This window comes from Carcharodon carcharias, chromosome 2, assembly GCF_017639515.1.
Source record: "Carcharodon carcharias isolate sCarCar2 chromosome 2, sCarCar2.pri, whole genome shotgun sequence".
In the NCBI taxonomy this organism is placed as follows: Eukaryota; Metazoa; Chordata; class Chondrichthyes; order Lamniformes; family Lamnidae; genus Carcharodon; species Carcharodon carcharias.
In genome coordinates, this window is record NC_054468.1 from 232,153,156 (window position 1) to 232,174,556 (window position 21,401).

Genomic DNA, 21,401 nt, shown 5'->3' on the forward strand with positions numbered 1-21,401 from the left:
CACACACACACAAAAGACCCTGCAAAATGCACACACACACACACACACACAAAACCCTGCAAAACGCACACACACACACACACACAAAACCCTGCAAAACGCACACACATGCACACTTATAAAACCCTACAAAATGCACTCATATAAAACCCTGCACAAAGGACACACACACACACACACACACACACACACACTCTCTCTCTCACACACACACACACACACACACACTCACACACACACACATAAAACACTGCAAACCATACACACGCACACACACACACACACACACACAAACACACTCTCTCACAGAAGGTCAACCATTGCTCCCACTCTTTATATACTCTGGAATGGGTGTGCTTGATGCTGAGTATAGGGATTAAGTTGGGAGCTGATCTTTCCCCAGCATTGACTACCAAAATCTTGAGACCACTTTGAGCAGCAGGCCCCTTCTGGGATGGTGAGTAGAGCTGCCACTCCACCAAGGGAACTAATCTTCCTTGTGATTCCACCATTGCAGCATTAAATTTCAGGGGACTGTTGGAACAATGTACATCCGACATTGCTCTAAGTGGAGTGAGTTGATTTTCAGTTCAGAGAATAAGGTGGAGAGAGGACATGATCTAGACCTTTAAAATGCTGAAAGGAGTACTGTTGATAATATTAAATGTAAGCAGAATATCGAGCAGGAAGTGTGAATGCAGAGCTAGTGAAGTATCACATCACATCTCAACACTTCATACACAGTAAATAGGGCTCTGTTTATTATTGAGGGAAACAGATCCCTATTCTGTAATAACAGCCATGAATGATCATTTATTATGAAAGACTTGCATTGATACAGCACTTATCACCAGCCCAGACCATCCCAAAGCAATTTACAGTCAATTTAGTACTTTTGAAGTGTAGTTGCTTCATAGACACATATGTAATGTAACAGCCAATTTGTGCACAGCAAGCTCCAACAAACAGCAAGCTGAGAATTGACAGGAGAATTGGTTTGTGTGATGTTGATTTAGGGATAAATAGTGGCCATGATACCGGAGAACTCTCCTGATTTTCACCAAAAAGGTGGCATGGAATCTTTTGCATCAACCCAAGAGGCCAAGAGGGTAGTTTAATGTCTCTTTTGAGAGATTGCACCCGGGACTGTGCAGCAGTCCCTCAGTACTGCACTGGACGTGTCAGCCTGGAGTGTGGGCTCGAAGACCTGGAGTGGGAGTTGAGTCCATGACGTTCTGGGGAGAGTGTTACCCACAGCAGACACCTTGTTCAGTGGCATGCCACTTTTTAAAAATGAGTTAATAACTCTGTTAAAATAGAGCAGAAAGGAATTTGGTAGAGCAGCTGAAAGCCTGGTGTCTTTAACAATAAGGATTGGTGTTGAGTTTTGCTACAGTATTCCTCTCTCGCCTCCACTGCTCAGGAATTTCCTGTTCCCTTCGACATTCTATTGGTTTGTCTCTCTGGTCTCTGGCCCTGTGCTTCCCCTCGGAATGAAGTGGAACAGGTTTTGTCTGTAAACTGACCTGACAAAGGGTAGGTCCTGTGGTGTCTGGTTGTGCACCCTGGCTTGTTCTTCTGCTGTAAGGATGTATTGATTAATAATGCCAATAGCATGGTTCAGTATACCCAAAGCAGCATTTCTAGGACAAATCTCAGACTATCCAAAGTTGCTGTATGGTGACATGTTTTACCCCGCATGTTAATTTGGCAAACGGCTTGCACACAATTTAGATAAATGTACTCCAACTGGAGCATTGTGTCCAGTTCTGGGTGCCACACTTTAGGAAGGTTGTGAAGGCATTGGAGAGAGGTCAGAAAACATTCATGAGAATGGTTCCAGGGATGAGGAACTTCAGTTAAGTGGATAAATTGGAAAAATTGGGACTGTTCTCCTCGCAGAAGAGAAGGTTGAGAGGAGATTTAATAGCAGTGTTCAAAATCATGAGGGACCTGGACAGAGTAGATAGAGAGAAACTGTTCCCACTTGTGAAAGGATCGAGAACCAGAGGGCACAGATTTAAAGTAATTGGCAAAAAGAGCAATGGAGACATGAGGAAAAACTTTTTTCACACAGCGAGTGGTTAAGATCTACAATACAGAGCCTGTGGGTGTGGTGGAGCCAGGTTCAATCAAGGCATCCAAGAGGGAATTGGATTATTATCTGAAAAGGAAGAATGTGCAAGGTTACAGGGAGAAGACGGGGCAGTGGCACTAGGTGGATCGTTCATTCAGAGAGCCGACAGACACATTCTGTGATATTTCATGTTACTGGACATTTACTGTCACTCATTACCCAAGGAAATAAAGCAGCCTCATTGCTCAAAAAACACTTGCACCCTCTGTCTTTCATCTTAGCATATTGCATTCACAAAGGTTAAAGTTCAGAAGCACAAACATGGACTGCAGTGGTTCAAGAAGGCAGCTCACCACCACCTTCTCAAGGGCAACTAGGGATGGGCAATAAATGCTGGCCCAGCCAGCGAAGCCCACATCCCATGAATGAATTAAAAAAAACACATTGTGGTGATATGAGTATTGTGATCACATGACCACTGATGGCGTTTCTCTTAATTTACTAATCAGAAATGCAATGATCCAGATGTGGATTCTCAATTAGCCACATGAGGCTAACTTCTTGGACCCCGCTGGTTTAAAAGGCTCTGTTGATTCAGTGCTGTGTTATTCAACCATAGCCCATCAATTCAATGTGACATTGCTGTTTGGCTGTTAAAGCAAAATGCTGGTGGGCATTGGGAGTCACAGCAGCTGCTTTGAAAATTAAGTATGTATTTTGTTTACAAATGATTTGTTCCATATTTTTCAAATCAATTCTGTTTCATCTTGAAGGGTGCTGCATTGTCACACGTTTTAATGAGTTAAGAGGTTCTGGTTCTAGAAATAATTGCGTTTTGTCCCATCAATTCTGTTGCTGCAACAGAGAACGCAGAGAGAAAAGGGTTCCAAGTGTGGAATTTAGGCGGTTTATATATAACAGTGAGAGAGCAATCAAAAATTTGCTTTTTTTTTAAACCAACAAACGCACAGAAAGCTTAAAGTTCACATAATACTCATATTCACATGGAGTATGTAAGATTACGTGACCAATAATGGTGTCTATTATAATCAGAAATCCATTTAGTACATCTGGATTTTTCATTGCTTACATGTGGATAATGTGTTGAACAAGACTGATCTGGTCAAAAGAGACAGGAATGGACATGTTGGTGCCTCTCTACTCATTATAAATTAGCAAGATAGTAGGAAAGATTCTTTGTTCATTCTCATGTAAAAATGAATTTGTTCTTTGCAATATTTTTTACTAACCAGAGGGAGTATTCACTCTCCTCCACAGTTGTTTAACATTTGGTAAAATGCTTAGAAGCTTCAACCTGTTATCAGTTTATGGCTATTATTTAAACCTGGGAACTTTGCATTTTTTCTTTAAACCATTTTACCAACGCCCCCAGCCCCACCCCCGCCAAATGGAAACTACTAATAAGCAGTGTGGGTGTGAGTACGTGTGTGTGTGTGTGTGTGTGTGCGTGCTTGCGAGTGCGTGTGAGTACACACGTGTGAGTGAATAAGCACCTGGGCGTGAGAGTGCGTGTGAGTATGTGTAGGTGTGTGTATAGGTGGCAGTATTAAGCTGACTTCCCCTCTAGCCAACCACTCCTTCTAGGTCCCTTTTTGTTGATCCAAGACTGGTCTAAGCTTTGAACTGTGCCTGTTTCATCCCCCCACTGCCCTCCCCCAATCAAGACTGATCTATGCCCCTCTCCCACCTCCCCGATTGAGATTGATCTGTGCTCCTGTACTGATTGAGACTGATCCGTGCCCCACCCCCTCCCCCAATCGAGACTGATCTGTGCCCCACCCCCTCCCCAAATCAAGACTGATCTGTGCCCCTCCCCCATTGAGGCTGATCTGTGCCCCTCCCCTTCCCCGATCGACTGATCTATGCCCCTCCCCCATTGAGACTGATCTGTGCCCCTCCCCCATTGAGGCTGATCTGTGCCCCGCCCCTTCCCCCAATCGACTGATCTGTGCCCCTCCCCCATTGAGACTGATCTGTGCCCCTCCCCCATTGAGACTGATCTGTGCCCCTCCCCCATTGAGGCTGATCTGTGCCCCGCCCCTTCCCCCAATCGACTGATCTGTGCCCCTCCCCCATCGAGGCTGATCTGTGCCCCTCCCCCAATCGAGATTGATCCGTGCCCCATCCCTTCCCCCATCGAGGCTGATCCGTGCCCCACCCCCATCGAGACTGATCCGTGCCCCTCCCCCATCGAGATCGATCCATGCCCCTCCCCCAACAAGATCGATCCATGCCCCTCCCCCATCGAGACTGATCCACGCCCCTCCCCCATTGAGGCTGATCTGTGCCCCTCCCCCATCGAGACTGATCCGTGCCCCTCCCCCATCGAGACTGATCTGCGCCCCTCCCCCATCGAGACTGATCCGTGCCCCTCCCCCATCGAGACTGATCTGCGCCCCTCCCCCATCGAGACTGATCCGTGCCCCTCCCCCATCGAGGCTGATCTGTGCCCCTCCCCCATTGAGACTGATCTGTGCCCCTCCCCCATCGAGACTGATCTGTGCCCCTCCCCCATCGAGACTGATCTGCGCCCCTCCCCCATCGAGACTGATCTGCGCCCCTCCCCCATCGAGACTGATCTGTGCCCCTCCCCCATCGAGACTGATCTGCGCCCCTCCCCCATCGAGACTGATCTGCGCCCCTCCCCCATCGAGACTGATCTGTGCCCCTCCCCCATCGAGACTGATCTGCGCCCCTCCCCCATTGAGGCTGATCTGCGCCCCTCCCCCATCGAGACTGATCTGCGCCCCTCCCCCATTGAGGCTGATCTGCGCCCCTCCCCCATCGAGACTGATCTGCGCCCCTCCCCCATCGAGACTGATCTGCGCCCCTCCCCCATCGAGACTGATCTGCGCCCCTCCCCCATCGAGACTGATCTGTGCCCCTCCCCCATCGAGACTGATCTGCGCCCCTCCCCCATTGAGGCTGATCTGCGCCCCTCCCCCATCGAGACTGATCTGCGCCCCTCCCCCATTGAGGCTGATCTGCGCCCCTCCCCCATCGAGACTGATCTGCGCCCCTCCCCCATTGAGGCTGATCTGCGCCCCTCCCCCATCGAGACTGATCTGCGCCCCTCCCCCATTGAGGCTGATCTGCGCCCCTCCCCTGACCGTGACTGATCCGTGCTCCCAGTGGACAGTGCTCTATGCCCCTGCCCTGACCCCCCCAGTCTGTGTCCCTTGATCAGGACCTTGTGTAGTTGTGCAGGACCAGAGCCCAGGCCCGGGAAGGAGCTGTAACATATTGAGTTAATAATTATAGGAATGAGATAGTGATGCATATCATGATCTAATGGTGACGTGCTAGACACTCTGTTAGGGGATAGAATAGTCTGTACACAAGAGAGATGCACCTACCTCATAGCTTACCATGTACTGTAGTGTAAATAAAGTGGTTTTGAAAAAACCTACCTGAGTCAGACCTCACTCACTCATGAGTAGAGGGAAACCTTCCCAGTATAGATTAGGCCACAAGATACATTACAAAACATTGGTAGTGACACCAATCTGACAGCAGCCACCCTGAGGTGCTTACGCTGTGGCACTAAAAAACAGCACAGAAGGCAAGATTGCCCAGTGGGTGGGTGGAGGCGGGGAAGTCAGAGGGTGTTAGGGTGTTTCCACCTCGGAAAGGCAGGACACTTCAAGCAGTTCTGTGAATCTAAAAAAAATTCACTAAAGGAAGAAAGCAAGAAATTGTCTCTGAAACACAGACAATGAAATGCAGACAATTCAAGAAATTGGCAATGAGCAAAGCAGTGAGATTGCAGATTTCCTAGATTAAAGGATCACAAACAAGACTTTTGGCCTCTCGCTTTGGAAGTTATAGGCTTTAAAACTGACTTTAAACTTGTTACCAAATCTGGCATCAGTTACAATGCTGGCCGAACATTTGGAATGGCTCAAATCAGTACACATCCAACCACCAAAGGTTAGATTGCAAGGTCCAGATGTCATGGACTTCAAGTAAAAAGGTCAAATAACCACCACCCTTCACCACAAGGGGCGACAGATTGTCGAAACCCTCTATATCATCCACAATCAACGCGTATCTTTACTGAGCAGAAATGTATGTGTATAAGTGGGCATTCTGGAGACAGTAAACAAAGACCTACAGCAGGACAACATGGTGCCTTTCATGGAAGAAATTCCAAAGTCGGGTGCAGAACAAATGATTTTCCATTCAGCAGCAGCTGGTGAGGTTTAGTCCCTTGTGATGGATCATTCTCCATCATAGAGACACCATGCACTAGGCCCCGGACAGAGATTGCCATATGTAGATCTCTTGGTTCTTTTTGAAGCTAGACACAGAAGGCACTGGAGCAGAAGGGGACCTTCTGGACCTCGGTTGGCTCTTTCCTGAAGAAGGTTATGAGAAAGAAGCCTTTTTGGCACCAAGAGATCCGTTGGGAGATGAGGTCTTAGAGATTGGTACGCTCTTTGAGTCTACAGCAGAAGCATATGAAGTCTGTTGGGTTTTTTTGAGGAGTCAGCTGTGTTTGCTGTTGAAGAGCTAAATTTGTATCTTTATCCCACTGAATCCACCAATGAGATGCATTGTACCTCACAGGCTGACCATGGACAATTGTGCAGCAAGAACAAAATGCTTGATTCCATAGAGGATCGTACTGTCAGAGCGCTGGTAGAGCCTTTTAGTTTGGATGAAACTAAGTTGATGCCCACACTTCAATCTCATCAGAAAATCGTCGTTCCGCTAAAGTAATCAGTGCAGAAGCAGAGGCCAAATCTGCAGAGCTGCTTTAGCTAAACAGTCCTGTACAGGACTCTAGATTTAGCTCTGGAGAATCATTCCATTGCTGAAATGATGTCTTACTCTCTTATGCTGACACAGTCATGCCATTGCCTACAGTCGAGCAGCCTTACATTGTGGTCATGTTATAAAACCTACTGTTAAGAAATCCATACTTATCTGCTCATTGGCTACTGAGGCCGAGAACTCCAAGTCCCGACAAGTCTTTGGAGATCTCACGCATGCACAGATCGGGGAGTAGGCTGCACATGCGCAGTTTGGCACCTTCACGTTATTTGCACCCAGGACAGGTCCTGCGCAAAGACAGAACAGAAGGGCACGGGAAAACCCAGGTCAGGCGACTGGCTACAGAGTGCCAGAGTCAGCAAGTGTCCTGGAGACAGGGACAAGGAAGGGGGACAGGGAGAGGTCCCAGGAAGTGTCCCAAGAGATGGGCGACAGAAACAGGTCCCAGTGAAGTTAAGGAAAGGGGAAATGGGCTCCAATTAGACAAAGGACTGCGGGGAGCAGACTTTAAGTGAAGTGGGCTCGGGAGAGTCCCTGGTAGTTGAAGAGGGCTCAGGAGAAGCCCTGAAGATCTGAGAAGGCAGCCAAAAATTGGCGACTCCACACTATGGGCGGATGGGGCAAAGTTACCCCTTTAGAGCAGTAGTGTTCTGCATGGAAAGTAAGACTAGAAGTTGGATAGTGTCTGTAACAGTAAAGGAGGTTACAGAAGTTCAAAAATGTTAAGTAAATAGTTTAATAAATAATTTAACATTGTTATTTAAAAAATTTACATACTTGGGGGGAGATGTAATATAATGGGTTAATAGTTATGTAATGAGATAGTGATATGTATCATGATGTAGCAGTGACATCAGCAGTCATGTGCTGGAGACTTTGTTAGAAGATGAAATAGTCTGCACATAAGAGAGATGTACTTACCTCGTAGCTTATCATTTATGTAGTGTAAATGAAGTAGTTTTGAAGACAGCTAACTGAGTCAGAGCTGAATCCACTCATGAGTAGAGGGAAACCTTTCCAGTGTAGATTAGGCCACAAGATAAATCACAAAACAGGAGGCATGTGTGATTCAATGGAGCGAGAACCAAATAAAAAGCTACCAAGGATGGGAAGAGGCTAACTGACCATATAAGGAGCCATACATCGATGAGTGAAGAGTGGAATGGTTGTGATGAATCCTCCAGGAATATCTCCAATCAAATTGGCAATCTGTAAAGTGACAGATACAGTTTTCCTCTCACAGGAACTCCTCTTCTCAAACCATAGACTTCTCCTTCTAGAAAACTAGACAAGTCCGTGAGATAAAAGGGGATGGAAAGATATACTGGAAAGTTGAGATGGGGTAGATGGAATTGGAGAAGACTTACGTGGAGTAGAGATGCCAGCACAGATGAGTTGGGCTGAATGGCCTGATTCTGTACTATATATTCTGTGCTAAATATTCTATATAATTCTGGGATTGAAATGCCACACATTTTCTCCATTCCTTGCTGGTGAACTGCAGGGTTACTTTTGGTGCTCCCTGAAGTATGTGAGGTAAAGAGGAAAGAACAAGTGGGTGTGGGAGTTCACTCAGAGTTCACCCATGATTTAGGCTTTGAGGCCTGTCGCTGGACCTCCCTTGTATCTCTTCACCAACCCTGAGTGCAAGTTTCACTGGATGTGGAGTCTCAGCTTCATACTTTATGGTCATGTAGTCAGAGATAACCAGGGGTAAATTATGGTGCAGTGGTACAATGGGTAAATTACTGGACTTGTAATCCAGCGGTCTGTACTTGTCATCAAGTAGAACTTAAATTCAAATCTCACCATGGGAATTTGAATTCAGTTTTTTAAAAAGTTAGATTTACAATGGCGGTATCAGTAGCACCTGACAAACCCAACCCTACGTGGGAATGTTTGGCTGCTGTGGTGGGGTGGTGTCCTGAGTAGCCACATCCGTAATAGTGGTTGCAAAGCATTCACTGAAACCTCTGGGACTTTGATGATTAGATTGGTATTACCACAGAACGGATGAGATTTGTGTTGCTTTTTTATTGTAATATTTGACATTTTTATTAAAACGTTATGGTAAAAATGAAAAAAAAAAATGTCCTTTAGGGAAGGAAACTTGCCATCCTTACCCGGTCTGGACTATACGTGAATCCAGACCCACAGCAACATTGTTGACTCTCAAGAAAATGCTGGAAAAACTCAGCGCGTCTGGCAGCATCTGTGGAGAGAGAAACAGATTTAGTGTTTTGACTCCGTATGACTCTCCTTCAGAGCTTCATGTTGACTCTCAGTTTCCCTCTGAATTGGCCAGTCAGCTGTATCGAACTGTTAGTGGTGGATAAAGAAGCAAATCCAGCATCATCTTCACAGAGCCAGCTGAAGAAGGGATTTAAATGCCAGAAACACCCATATCCTGGACATGAATGAAAATAAACATTAAAGCAGGTTTTTTTTTTGCAAGAATTTTCTAATGGGGAAGAGCACAAGGTCACTGACGAATCTTGGAGGAAATGGGTGAAGGGTGAAGATCGATGCTGCAGTTTGAGATTAGTCTCCATGCCCTGCATTTGCCAAAAGCTGGGAAAGAGGCTTAATGGTCACAGAGATATTAATACATCTGTTTAATTCAGAAGAAAGAACTTCCATTTATATACAGAGCCTTTCACAACCTCAGGACATTGCACACAATGAAGAGTTTCTTAGGTACTGGTATAATGGAGGAAACAAGGCAGCTCATTCACACACAGCGAGCTGACACAAACAGCCATGGTCCTAAGTTCTGTGCTTCATCCCTAAGCCTCTCCACCTCTCCATGCTCCTTTAAGACGCTCCTGGAAACCTACCTCTTTTGGCCATGTTTTTGGAGACCTGCCCTAATACTTCCTTGTGTTAAAATTTGCCTGATGACGCGTGTCGGGACAGTTTACTACGTTAAAGGCGCTGTATTGGTTTAGTTGTTGTTGCAGTACGCCACTACGGAACCATTGATATGTGAACTTGGAAAATTCCTCAGTATTCCCATCTATCCACTGCACAGCCCTTTGCTTTTGTCCATCGGCCTCTATAACCTGACCAAGACAAGGGACCCCCAAAGATTGAAGGAATCGTGAAAGTAAATCAAGTGATAAGGAATTGTGCAGGGGATATTTGGGGAGCTGGAAGGAATGTTGCTATGTGCTTTACTAAACTATCCATTTCCTCTGCAGGTCTGCCCTTCAAACTCCTTGAACATGTCCACAGATCAGCTCTGTAAGTTTGTTTTCCCTTTCTCTTAAACCGAGTATCAGAACGTTTGACTCGGGTTCCGTTGGAGCTCATTTTTCCTCCTTGTGTTTTTCTTTTTTGAACTCCTCGTTTCGAGACCAACAATCACCACCACAGCCCCGTCCCCAGGCACCACCAGTTCCCACATGGGTGATGTTTCGCAGGTGATGCAAGTCAGCCCAGTGTCGTAGATCGAGGAATAAGCTGGACACATGTAGCCTGCTGATTGGTTTACGTGACTGAACTTTGATTGGATGATTCACTCTCCAATGTGGGGAATTGGGCTCAGCAGGAGTCTCGAGTTTGTGTTTCATTCATTCTCAAGATGTGGGTGTCGCTGGCAAGGTCAGCATTTGTTGCCCATCCCTAGCTGTAGTTGGAGAGATGGAGGGGAGGGGAAAGGAAGGTTTTTGGGGAGAGTTTGGAGGGGAAAGGAATGGAGGAGGCAGTTGAAGGGAAGCAGGATGGAGGAGACTGTTGGGCGGGGGTTGAATGAGAGGTGGTTGAAGGGAAGGAGGATGAGGGGCAGGAGAGTGGAGGGGAGGAGATATTGGAGAGGAAGAGGATAAAGTGGAGGGGAGGAGGAGCCTGGAAATAAAAAGGTTGAAATCACAAGTACATTAGTGATGAATGGCCCAATGTCGTGCTAAGTGGGTGAGTAGAAAGAGGAACTTCACAGGGATGCATTAACACACTGGCTGCTAAAATTGCAGGGATCAGCTTCACATGCAACTTACTGCACATGTGCTGCTTAAGTTGCTGTTGCTGTGCGATTTGTCCCTTTAAGGGCTCCTGCCTGATGTAGGATATTGCAAGGGAACTGGAAAATAAGAACAAGGAAGCCTGGTCAAAGAGGGAGGTTTTGAGAAATGTCCGGCCACATGTACATCCTCGATGTTAACCACTCCACTGTTGGTGACCATGCCTTCGATTGCCTCAGCCCCAAGCTCTGGAATTCCCTTCCTCCACCTCTCTTTCCTCCTTTAAGACGCTCCTTAAAACCTATCCGTCTGACCAGGCTTTTGGCCATCTATCCTAATATCTCCTTATATGGCTGAGTATCCAGTTTTCTTTGATTTGTTGCTGTGAAACACCTTGGAACATGCTTACTGCATTAAAGGCACTATGTAAATGCACATTGTTGTTGTTCTAGGGTGTGCGGACTGTGGTAAATGCCTGCCTGGGGAGTGCAGGATACATGGGCCATTAATCAAGGTGAAGGACAGGACCATTCCCAGCCGTGCCAGGCTGACTCTACCACACTACCTTGCCCTCCGAGTATTGGAGATGCCGGCTGTCAGCAAGCAGAGTAAGTAGCCTGTGCAGTGACTGGGCCACAAGTACCTCATGTTCTAAAGGTATTTCTTACAGGTTGAGGTGAATGAATAGAAACCAGAGAACAAGGAGTAGACATAACTGCACTCAGAGAAGATACAGGTTACCACATGAAGAATAAAGAAAAGATATTGAGGCAATTCAATGTAGAAACATCTGGGAGTTGTCATCAACTAGAAACTTAACTGGACCAGCCACATAAATATTGTGGCCAATAGAACAAGTCGGAGACTGGGAATTCTGTGGTGAGTAACTTGCTTCCTGACTACCCAAAGCCTGTCCACCGTCTACAAAGCACAAGTCAATCTGATGGAATACTCTCCACTTGCCTGAATAAGTCCAGCTCCAACAACACTAAAGCAGCTGGACACCACCTAGGACAATGCAACCCACTTGATTGGCATCCCATTCACCGCCTTTAACATTCACTCCCTCCACCACCAGCGCACAGTGGCAGCAGTGTGTAGCATCTACAAGATGCCTTCGACAGCACCTTCCAAACCCGCGACCTCTACCACCTAGAAGAACAAGAACACCGGACAAATGGGAACACCACCACCTGGAAGTTCCCCTCCAAGTCATTCACCATCCTGACTTGGAAATATATCTCTGTTCCTTCACTTTCGCTGGGTCAAAATCCTGGAACTCCCTCTCTAACAGCACTGTGCGTGTACCTACACCACATGGACTGCAGCGGTTCAAGAAGGCAGCTCACCACCACCTTCTCAAGGGCAACTAAGGGATGGGTGATACCCATATTCCATGAACAAGTTTTTTTTGAAAAAAGGATATTGAAAGCACAATATGGAATATTGAGAGGATATAAAATGGGAAAGGTGGGTGCGGGGTGGGGGAACAGGATATATTGAGAGAGGAAAAAACAGAATCCAACTTAAGGACACAAAGGGGGAACCATAATTTTATGTGGGAGAACCTACTGAGACACACAGGAGGGATGGGCTTGTGGGCTGGCAATAGAGATGCAAGTGAATTGTACACTTTTAATATAGAGGTATTTGTATGGCTAGGAGTATACTAAATGGAAGAGAGGCATTGCTACACAGGCTAGTTTACAGAAACTTTTAGACACTTTCTACCACCACCAGCCGACAGGAGAACAATTCAATGACATTCCCGGTATGGGATGGATCAGTACATGTACCCGTTGCAGCACACATTATATTATAACACATTCTTGAACCACATTCTGCACTTCAATTCCACGCTGTTACTCAGTTACTGATCGACCATCCATCGTTTAAACTTGCACGAGACTTGATTAGGCCACACTGAGCACAGTTCAGGTCTCCACATTATAAAAGGTTTGTAGAAGAGGCAGTGTTTGCTGCCATGCATGCGTAGTTGTCGTGTTTTACTCCGTGACGTTATAGCAAGTGATGGAGCAGGCAGCGCCCAGGAACACAGATGCTTATCAAACAATTATTAAAGACATTTTCCCATGTATTTTGAAAGATATTTCAAGCAGATTCAGACGCTGTCAGAAAACACCAGTCAAGACCCCGTCTCCAAACCAGTAAATAAAACTCAACATTGCGCCCAACAACATTCACCCCACAGCTCCTCAGATATGAGGAGGCCACTGAAGTGGCCTTTGTGCAGAGCACCGATTCGGTGGTCTAAGCTTCTCACGAAATCGTTCTGGGCCCTCGGTTGGTAACAACGTTGTTCTCATTCAGCAGGCTCCGAACTACTACAACCACACATGATTCATTGAGCCCCGTGCCCGCAGCTCTGATTGGCTTACATACATCACCCCACCCTCTAAGCTGACATACATCCTTACTATTGGCCGATGTGGACATCAATCATGCCCAGGTGCCCACCCCCTCCGTGCTATCAAGTCAGGTTGCGCGGCAGCCACCCTGTGACAGATTTTTGCTGGCATTGCATCTCCTGCCAATGATGTCATCGGTTTTCCGCACATACACCGAAAGGTATTGGCAGGAGACAGAAATACTAGAGAAGGTACAAAAAATATTTACCAGAATGATACCAGATCTGAGAGGTTATACCTGTCAGGAAAGTCTGTACAGCCTGGGGCTCCTGATCTGATACAGGTCTTTAAAATTATGAAAGGATTTGAAAGGGTGGATGTAGAGAAGTTGTTTCCACTTGTGGGGGTGGAGGTGGGGGTGGGGAGTAGAGTGGAGACATACACAGGAGAAAGGAATAGAGAAGATCCTGATAGGGGTCTGTGACATACGATAGAAAGAGGCTTTTGTGGAGCAGAAACCCTGACGTGGACCAGTCAGGCCGAATGGCCTGTTTTTGTGTTGTAAATTCTGTGTTAATTTGATGCCCTCTTACAGTCCTAGGAGTATTTGCCAAGAAGGTGATTCAGAAGCGGACACAGTTTGGACCGTTTGTGGGCCAACTTTCAACCAGGCTCACCAACAATGATGACAGCAGGATTGTGTTACAGGTATGGATTGACAAATACAGGTTTTTAGCCTCCCTTGCAAAGAGATTGCAGTAACATAAGAAGTAAACATGCTCCGCCATTGAGGAAGATCAAGACTGATCTTCTACTTCAACTCCGCTTTCCGACACTATCCCCAATTTCCTTGGTGCCTAAAAATCTGTTGATCTCAGCCATGAATATACTCAACAACCGAGCTTTCAGAGTGCTCTGGGATGGAGAATTTCAAAGAATCACAACCCTCTGAGTGAAGATATCTCACCTCATCTCAGTCCTAAATGGTTGACTGCTTATCCTGAAATTGTCACCTCTTGTACTAGGCTCTCCAGGCAGGGGAAACAACCTCTCAGTATCTGCCTTATCAAACCCTCACAAGAATTTTATATGTTTGATTTGTTCTTCTAAACTGCAGAGAATATCTGTCCATTCTACTCAATCTCCCCTCACAGAACACCCCTCATTCTAGGAATTAGTTAAATGCACCTTCATTGACAACACAACCTCTCCCTAGAGCAGGATTTTCTTCACTGTGTTTTAGGGACAATTGTATTTAATGACGTGTGTCTGGGTAGTGGAGGTCAAACCCCAGGAATCAATTGAGAAACTACGGGATCTACAGTGAGAAGCTATATGTTCTTTCTGGGTGAATCGGTTAGGATGGGATCGAATGACCTTCCCTGCCCTCCTCTGTATCCTGCTTTGGTTTATGAATGTACTGCCTGAGAGGGTGGTGGAATCTGATTCAATAGGAACTCTTCAAAAACAATTGGACATATACTCCAGAGTTATGGGGAAACAACTGGGGCGTGGGACTAAATTGGACCGAGTCAGCACAGGCATGTTGGGTCAAATGGCCGTCTGTGTACTGAGATATTCTGTAAGGGTACACTACACTCTCAAAAAGTATATATCCTTGGGTAAGGGAGCATAATTTCCAGGTGTGTGCCTGATCTCTTAATTCTCTGTGCTGTTGTAGACAGAGCTAAATTCATATTTTCAAGAACCTATAAATGCACATAGCAAGAAAAGCAGCAACACGGGGAGATGGTGGCGTAGTGGCATTGTCGCTGTACTGGTAATCCAGAGGCCCAGGGTAATGCTGTGGGGAACAAAAACAGAAAATGCAGGTCTACCAGCATCTGGACAGATAAACAGAGTTAATGTTTGTTAACAGGGTCCGTATGACTCTTCTTCAGAGCCCCCTTGGTGACCTGAGTTCCAGTCCCACCAGGGCAGACGGTGGAATTTGAATTCGATAAAGATCTGGAATTAAAAATTCTAATGATGGCCATGCAACCTTGATTGTCGTGAAAACCCATCTGGTTCACCAGTGTCCTTTAGGGAAGGAAATCTGCCCTCCTTACCTGGTCTGGCCTACATGTGACCCCAGACCCACTGCAATATGTTTGACTCTTAAAAATGCCCTCTGAACAAGGGAAATTAGGGCTGGGCAATAAATGCTGGCCTAGCCAGTGACGCCCACACCCCACGAACGAATTAAAAAAACATTCCTTCGTCTGCAGTTTTCTCCTTCCCTTCTTCAGCAGCCACTTCTATATTGTTGAACCTGACTCACCAAGTCACCTGACTCACTCAGGAGCTTACCAAGTGCGGTGTAGAAGTGCCACCAATATTTGGTTCTGTCTACCAGACACCATTCTTTTGTTCTGTTTATGCTTAGAATATGATGGTGAACTTTCTTTCAGCACCACTGATGTACATTTGGTAAAGGTGTTCCCACAGTGTTGTTAGGGAGGGAGTTCCAGGATCTTGACCCAGCGACAGTGAAGTTCCAAGTCAGGCTGGTGTGTGGGGAACTTGCATTTGGTGCTGTTCCCCTACTGTCCTTCTAGGTGGCAGTGGTCACAGGTTTTGAAGGTGCTGTCAGAGGAGCCTTGGTGAGTTGCTGCAGTGCATCTTGTAGATGGTACACACTGTTGCTACTCTGGTTGGTGGTGGAGGGAGTGGTGGTGAGTGGGGTGCTGATCAATCAGGCTGCTTTTGTCCAGATGATGTTGAGCTTTTTGAGTGTTGGAGCTACACTGATCTAGGCAAGTGGAGAGTATTCCATCACACTCCTGACTTGTGCCTTGTAATTGTACAGCAATGTCTTCAGGTATCCTTCAGGCAGTATTACATAACTGAATATTGGCATCAATTGGCACAGGCTGGTAGGGCAAGGGCTTGCAGTAGAAACCCTTGTTGGCACTAATGCTCTGCATTATTACCATATAAGGAGGCGCCAACAGTGTGTGTATTTCACCCAGGAAACATTGCTTTACACAAATGGGGGTGGAAATCTCAAACTTTTCCTCCCAAAAGCTGTTGAAATTGGGGGTCAAACGAAAATTTCAAGGTTAAGATTGTTATAATTTTATTGAGCAAGGATATAAAGAGAAATGGAATCACAGCGGGTAATAAAGGTATAGACCAGCCATCATCTAACTGAATTGTGGAACATTTTCTAGGGGCTGTATGGTCTCCTCCTGTTCCTCCCTTTATGCCATTGGCGAGGAGTTTAGGGTGTGCTTGAGGGAGCCATGTTGTATACTTTGTTCCATAGGTACACTGTCTGTCTCCCCAGGTTTTAAAGGATGGGGTAAAATATTTCCTAAACACTCCGGATGAAGAATCAGGTAACTGGATGATGTTTGTGCGTCCTGCGAGGAATCTGGAGGAGCAAACCCTTGTTGCATACCAGCACCGGGGAGAAGTGTACTTCACAACTGTAAAGGTAGGGGCTGTAGATCTTATCAGAGCCTAGACCCAATGGAGATGGGGAGGTGTCACAGTGTAGACAAGTGACACCTAACAGGGAGGTGACATCCACAGGAAAGGTGTCAGCCAATGGGGAAGTGTCACCTGATGGGTGGTATCATCCAATGGGTTCTGCCACAGAGGGTGTGATGTGACATCATGAGTAGGTGTTAACTATGTAGATCCTAAATGGAATGGTATCTTCTGCAGAGCATCCAACCCCATATGGAACTGAAAGTCTGGTATGCGGCAGATTACGCCAAATTCATGGAAGCTCCATCGGTGCTTATCAAACAGGAGCCTGGGCTCTACACGTCTCCTGCTGTAAGTCTCATTTTGTCACTCAGGGATTGGCTTGTTTGGGTTAAATCACATTGCCTGATTTTCCAGTGGCTATTCCAATAACTCAGAGCTAGAGAATCTCTTTGCCAAGCAAACTTGGAAGATCTCAAGTTCAGTTCTCTGCCTATGGCAACTTGTTTGCCTGTTCCAGTGCTTGAGATGAATGGTTAAGTCACTGGTAACTATTCAAAGGACACAGCAGCAATTTCCTCAGTGTCCTGGCCAACATTCCTCCCTCAATCTGTACCATCTCCTTCATCTCCTTGCTGCCTCTGAGGCTTTGTTGTGGAGGAAATGGGCAGGTTTGATTGTCCACATATGAATTCCTGTTGTTACTGCCCTTCAAAACACCTCTATTCACCATGAAGAGCTTGGAGACTTTTCTTAGAGATGCGTCAAGACTTGACAGAAATGGAAGAACTTGACCTCAGTGACTTGTGTTTGGGATGGAGAGCCAGAACTGACACAGATCTAAGAGAGGAAGGCATGTGGTTTTTCAAGAGTTCCTTCCATTTGTTTCTAAGGCTCTTTCTCCTCTTCTTCGAAACGATCAGAGATTCATCAGGTGGATATCAGGGAATCAGAAAACAGGGAGAATCTTTTTCCAGTGGTAGGAGGGTCGGTAACCAAAGGAAATAGATATAGAGGATACAGATATATATATATATATATATCCTATATTACTATATATATCTATATAGATAGGTATATAGAATAATTGGCAAAAAAAACCAGAGAATGAGATGAGGAGGGTCTTTTTCTCTCTACACAGTGAGTTGTTGTGATCTGCCCAAGAGGGCGATGGAAGCAGATTCATTTGTAACTTTCAAAGGGGAATTGGATAAATACTGATGGAGAGAGGATTGCAGGGCTCCAGGGAAAGCACAGAGGGGTGAAACTGTTTAACTGGATCGTTCAAAGAGCCGGTTTAAGCACAGTGACCCTCATTCTGTGCTGTTGGATTCTATGATTCTAAATTAAAGCGCAGTTTCTTCTTTCTCTTGCAGGTGGAGACTGCCAACCGGTGGAAATGCTCCAGTTGCTGTAACGTCTTCAGCAACTTCAGTTTGCTGGAATCGCATCTCTGCAGCCAGTTGAGCCAGGGAACAGTCCGAGGGAGAGTGCGCGGACTGGCCGTGACTGGGCGCCTGGGGACCGAGCTTGCTTCCACCCGCTTGAAGACAGACACTCCTCCTGTCCCTGATGGTCAGTTTGACCAGACGGCGAGCCTGAGGATCCTGCAGCGAGACAGTCAGGCCCTGGGCGCAGGGAGGGAGGGAGAAGAGACAAAACCACGGAAAACATTCCCCTGTCCGCTGTGTGAGAAAATCTTCTTCACTGCGGACAAACTAACAGCGCACTCCTATTCACACACCGGAGAACGTCCGTATATCTGCTCCCAACATGACTGTGCCAAAGCGTTTATCTCCAAATATAAACTGATAAGGTAAAGGGCTAGGCTTTGGAAATTCCCCTTCTAAATCCCTCCATCACTTCACCCATCTTCTTCGACCAGGCTTTTGGTCACCCCTCCTTAGATCTGTTTTTCGTTCTGTCACTGCCTCAGGGAAAAATGTGTATGTTAAAGGTGCCATAGAAACATTGGAGTTTTTGGATGAAATGAGACCACAGACCATCTGGGTCTCCTTCCACCACCTTCACCTGAGACAACAATAATGGAGCTATTGACTCATCACAATAATCTGTCTCGATATCAACTGAGTCTATAACAGATCCAGACATGAGGTGAGGAAAACCCTCAGTGCTGGAAAGCTTTGGGAACCATACAAAGTAAGGACGATCTTGCAATTATTTAGCACTTTTCATACCCTCATAATGTCCCAAATGACAGACACTGAAGCACTTTTTTTTTATTTATCCATGGGATGTGGCATCACTGGCTAGGCCAGCATTTATTGCCCATCTCCAATTGCCCTTAAGAGTCAACCATATTGCTGTGGGTCTGGAGTCATGTGTAGGCCAGACCAGATAAGGGTGGCAGATTTCCTTCCCTAATGGTCATTAGTGAACCAGATGGGTTTTTACAACAATGGTTTCATGGTCAGCATTAGACTTTTAATTCCAGATTTTTATTGAATTCAAATTCCATCATCTGCCATGGTGGATTCGAACTCAGGTCCCCAGAGCATTACCCTGGTCTCTGAATTACCAGTCCAGTGACAACATCACTTACGCCACTGCCTCCCCTTTTGCACCCAGTTGCTCACAACAAGGTGTCACAAGGGGCAATGTGATAATGAACAAATAATTTGTGTTAATAATGTCCGTTGTAGGATAAATAGTGGCCAGGGCATTTCTGATAAAGGGTTAGACTTTAATTGTGAATTCAGCCTTTTGATCAGGTAAGTTGCTTTAATTGATACTAATTTAATAACAAAAAAGCAACCAAGAGACACCAATAAGTGTATGTTTTGGGCTAATTTAACAGTTCCAAACCGTGGAACTCCTCAGCCTTCTCTTCCTGTGATCTACAGGCTTTTGAGACCTCATCTTCAGTCTTAGTCTGTTCAATCTTGATTGTATCGCAAGACAGATTAACACAATGGGGAAGACTATATGGCTCATTTTAGCCTACAGTCACCCATTAAAGCATATATAAATTGATTCCTGGGTTAAGGGAGCTCTCCTAGGAGGAGAGATTGAGTAGAGCTGGCCTTTATCCTCAGTAGTGATCTCATTGAAACGTACAAGATTCTTAGAGGGTTTGACAGGGTAGATGATGAGAGGCTGTTTTTCCCCCAAGTTGTAGATTCAACAACTAGGGATCATTGTCTGAGAACAAGAGCTGGGCCATTTAGGGCTAAGATGTAGAGAAATGTCTCCCAATCCCACTGTCGCTATCTGATCCTGGACCATGGCCACAAATTCAAGAGAAGTGAGGTGAAGATAATCAGGGCTATAGTGTTATTCTCAATCTTCAGCAAGCATGGCTCCTCACTGGCAGCACAGGATTCGAAAAGTTCTCCTACAGGGTTCTTCATGATAGACCTTGGTGCTTAATAGTAAAAACTAAAGTTAGCAGAGTAAACATCTCCTTTAACGGGGGATTTGAGAGCTTGTTGCCCCTGCTAATCTCCTGAATGTCATTGCTCCTTCAGACACATGGCTACCCACTGTCCTCAGAAGTCTCACCGGTGTTCATATTGTGAGAAGATGTTCCACAGGAAGGATCACCTTAAGAACCATCTTCAGACCCATGACCCAAACAAGACCCTGCTCAGGTGTGAAGAGTGTGGCAAGAGGTACAACACAAAACTGGGCTACAGGCGGCACCTGGCATTGCACTCGGCTGCCAGCGGTGACCTGACGTGCGGAGTGTGCGCCCGCGAGTTTGGGCGGACTGACCAGCTGCTGGAGCACCTGAAGGGCCATGCAGGTAGGCTCGCCAACAGCGCCAGGGAGAAACGGCACGCGTGCGATCGCTGCGAGCGGCGCTTCTACACCCGCAAGGATGTCAGGCGGCACACAGTGGTCCACACGGGGCGCAAAGACTTCCTCTGCCAATTCTGTGCCCAGCGCTTTGGCCGGAAGGATCACTTGACGCGGCACACCAAAAAAAGCCATGCTCAGGAGCTGCCGAGAGGGAATTTGGTGGCTCACGGGATGGTTGAGCCGTTGAATGGCGGCTCCCCCATCTCCCTGAAAGAGGAGGTTGGCACCTTATGGCCTGATCCTCTGGGTGAGCCGGTGCAAAAAGACAATGCAAGCGTGAGACCTGAACTCTACACCCACCCATTGCCATCTGGCCATCACCCAAGAAGGCCTCACCACATGGTACCCAGCTCACTGGCAACAAGGTCGGGTTGCATAGAGACACCAGCGCCGATTCTTTCTCCTTCCACACCACCTCCTACAAGCCGATGTATGCAACTCTCCCAATACCAACTCAATACTACTTCATATAACCCCTTGCCTAGCAAAGACCAGTCTCTAAAGGTTGGCACAAGGGGCTACAACATGGAATTGTCGGGAGATATACCAGGGCTTCAATCCCAATCGGCAGCTGGTAAGGAAAGCTCGGATATCAGATTAGAAACCTTGAGTGCTTCCTTGGACAACACAGGCTGTACCAGCACCATGCATAAAGATGCCAAGCCCTTGAACATGAGTTCCATGGACATCTCCCATTTGCTTGGACTCTTGCCCACACCTCCTGGTGCCAGCCAACCTCCAGATGGTGATGCGGGGCTGTCGTATGGCCAAAGGGAGGCTGGGCAGAGAATGGCTCCCCTCGAGGGGCAGCAGCCGGATGGGGGGCCTTCAGTGGCCAGTTTGAGCTTGACCCAGCTTCATCGGGTTTCGACACCCTTTCCCTCCACCGTCGCACCTACTCCACTGCCCCGCTTTCACCAAGTATTTCAATAACCAGCTGCT

General features: G+C 46.6%; 1 protein-coding gene across 1 annotated transcript; it reads left to right on the forward strand.

The window, feature by feature from the left end:
- The first annotated feature begins 17,132 nt into the window (after nt 1-17,132).
- LOC121288908 (zinc finger protein PLAG1-like) lies at nt 17,133-21,392 on the forward strand. Its single transcript, XM_041207766.1, has 3 exons — nt 17,133-17,172; nt 18,255-18,453; nt 20,126-21,392. The coding sequence occupies exons 1-3, from the start codon at nt 17,133-17,135 to the stop codon at nt 21,390-21,392; spliced, it is 1,506 nt and encodes a 501-aa protein (XP_041063700.1).
- Nucleotides 21,393-21,401: the final 9 nt, after the last annotated feature.

What these genes read in the sequence shown, in the direction of transcription:
- LOC121288908 (XM_041207766.1), top strand. Translation starts at nt 17,133, where the DNA reads ATGGCAACTTGTTTGCCTGTTCCAGTGCTTGAGATGAATG. An exon ending in TCCAGTGCTTGAGATGAATG is followed by an intron (nt 17,173 to 18,254) that starts GTTAAGTCACTG and finishes TCCTGCAGCGAG; the next exon opens with ACAGTCAGGCCCTGGGCGCA. An exon ending in TCCAAATATAAACTGATAAG is followed by an intron (nt 18,454 to 20,125) that starts GTAAAGGGCTAG and finishes TTGCTCCTTCAG; the next exon opens with ACACATGGCTACCCACTGTC.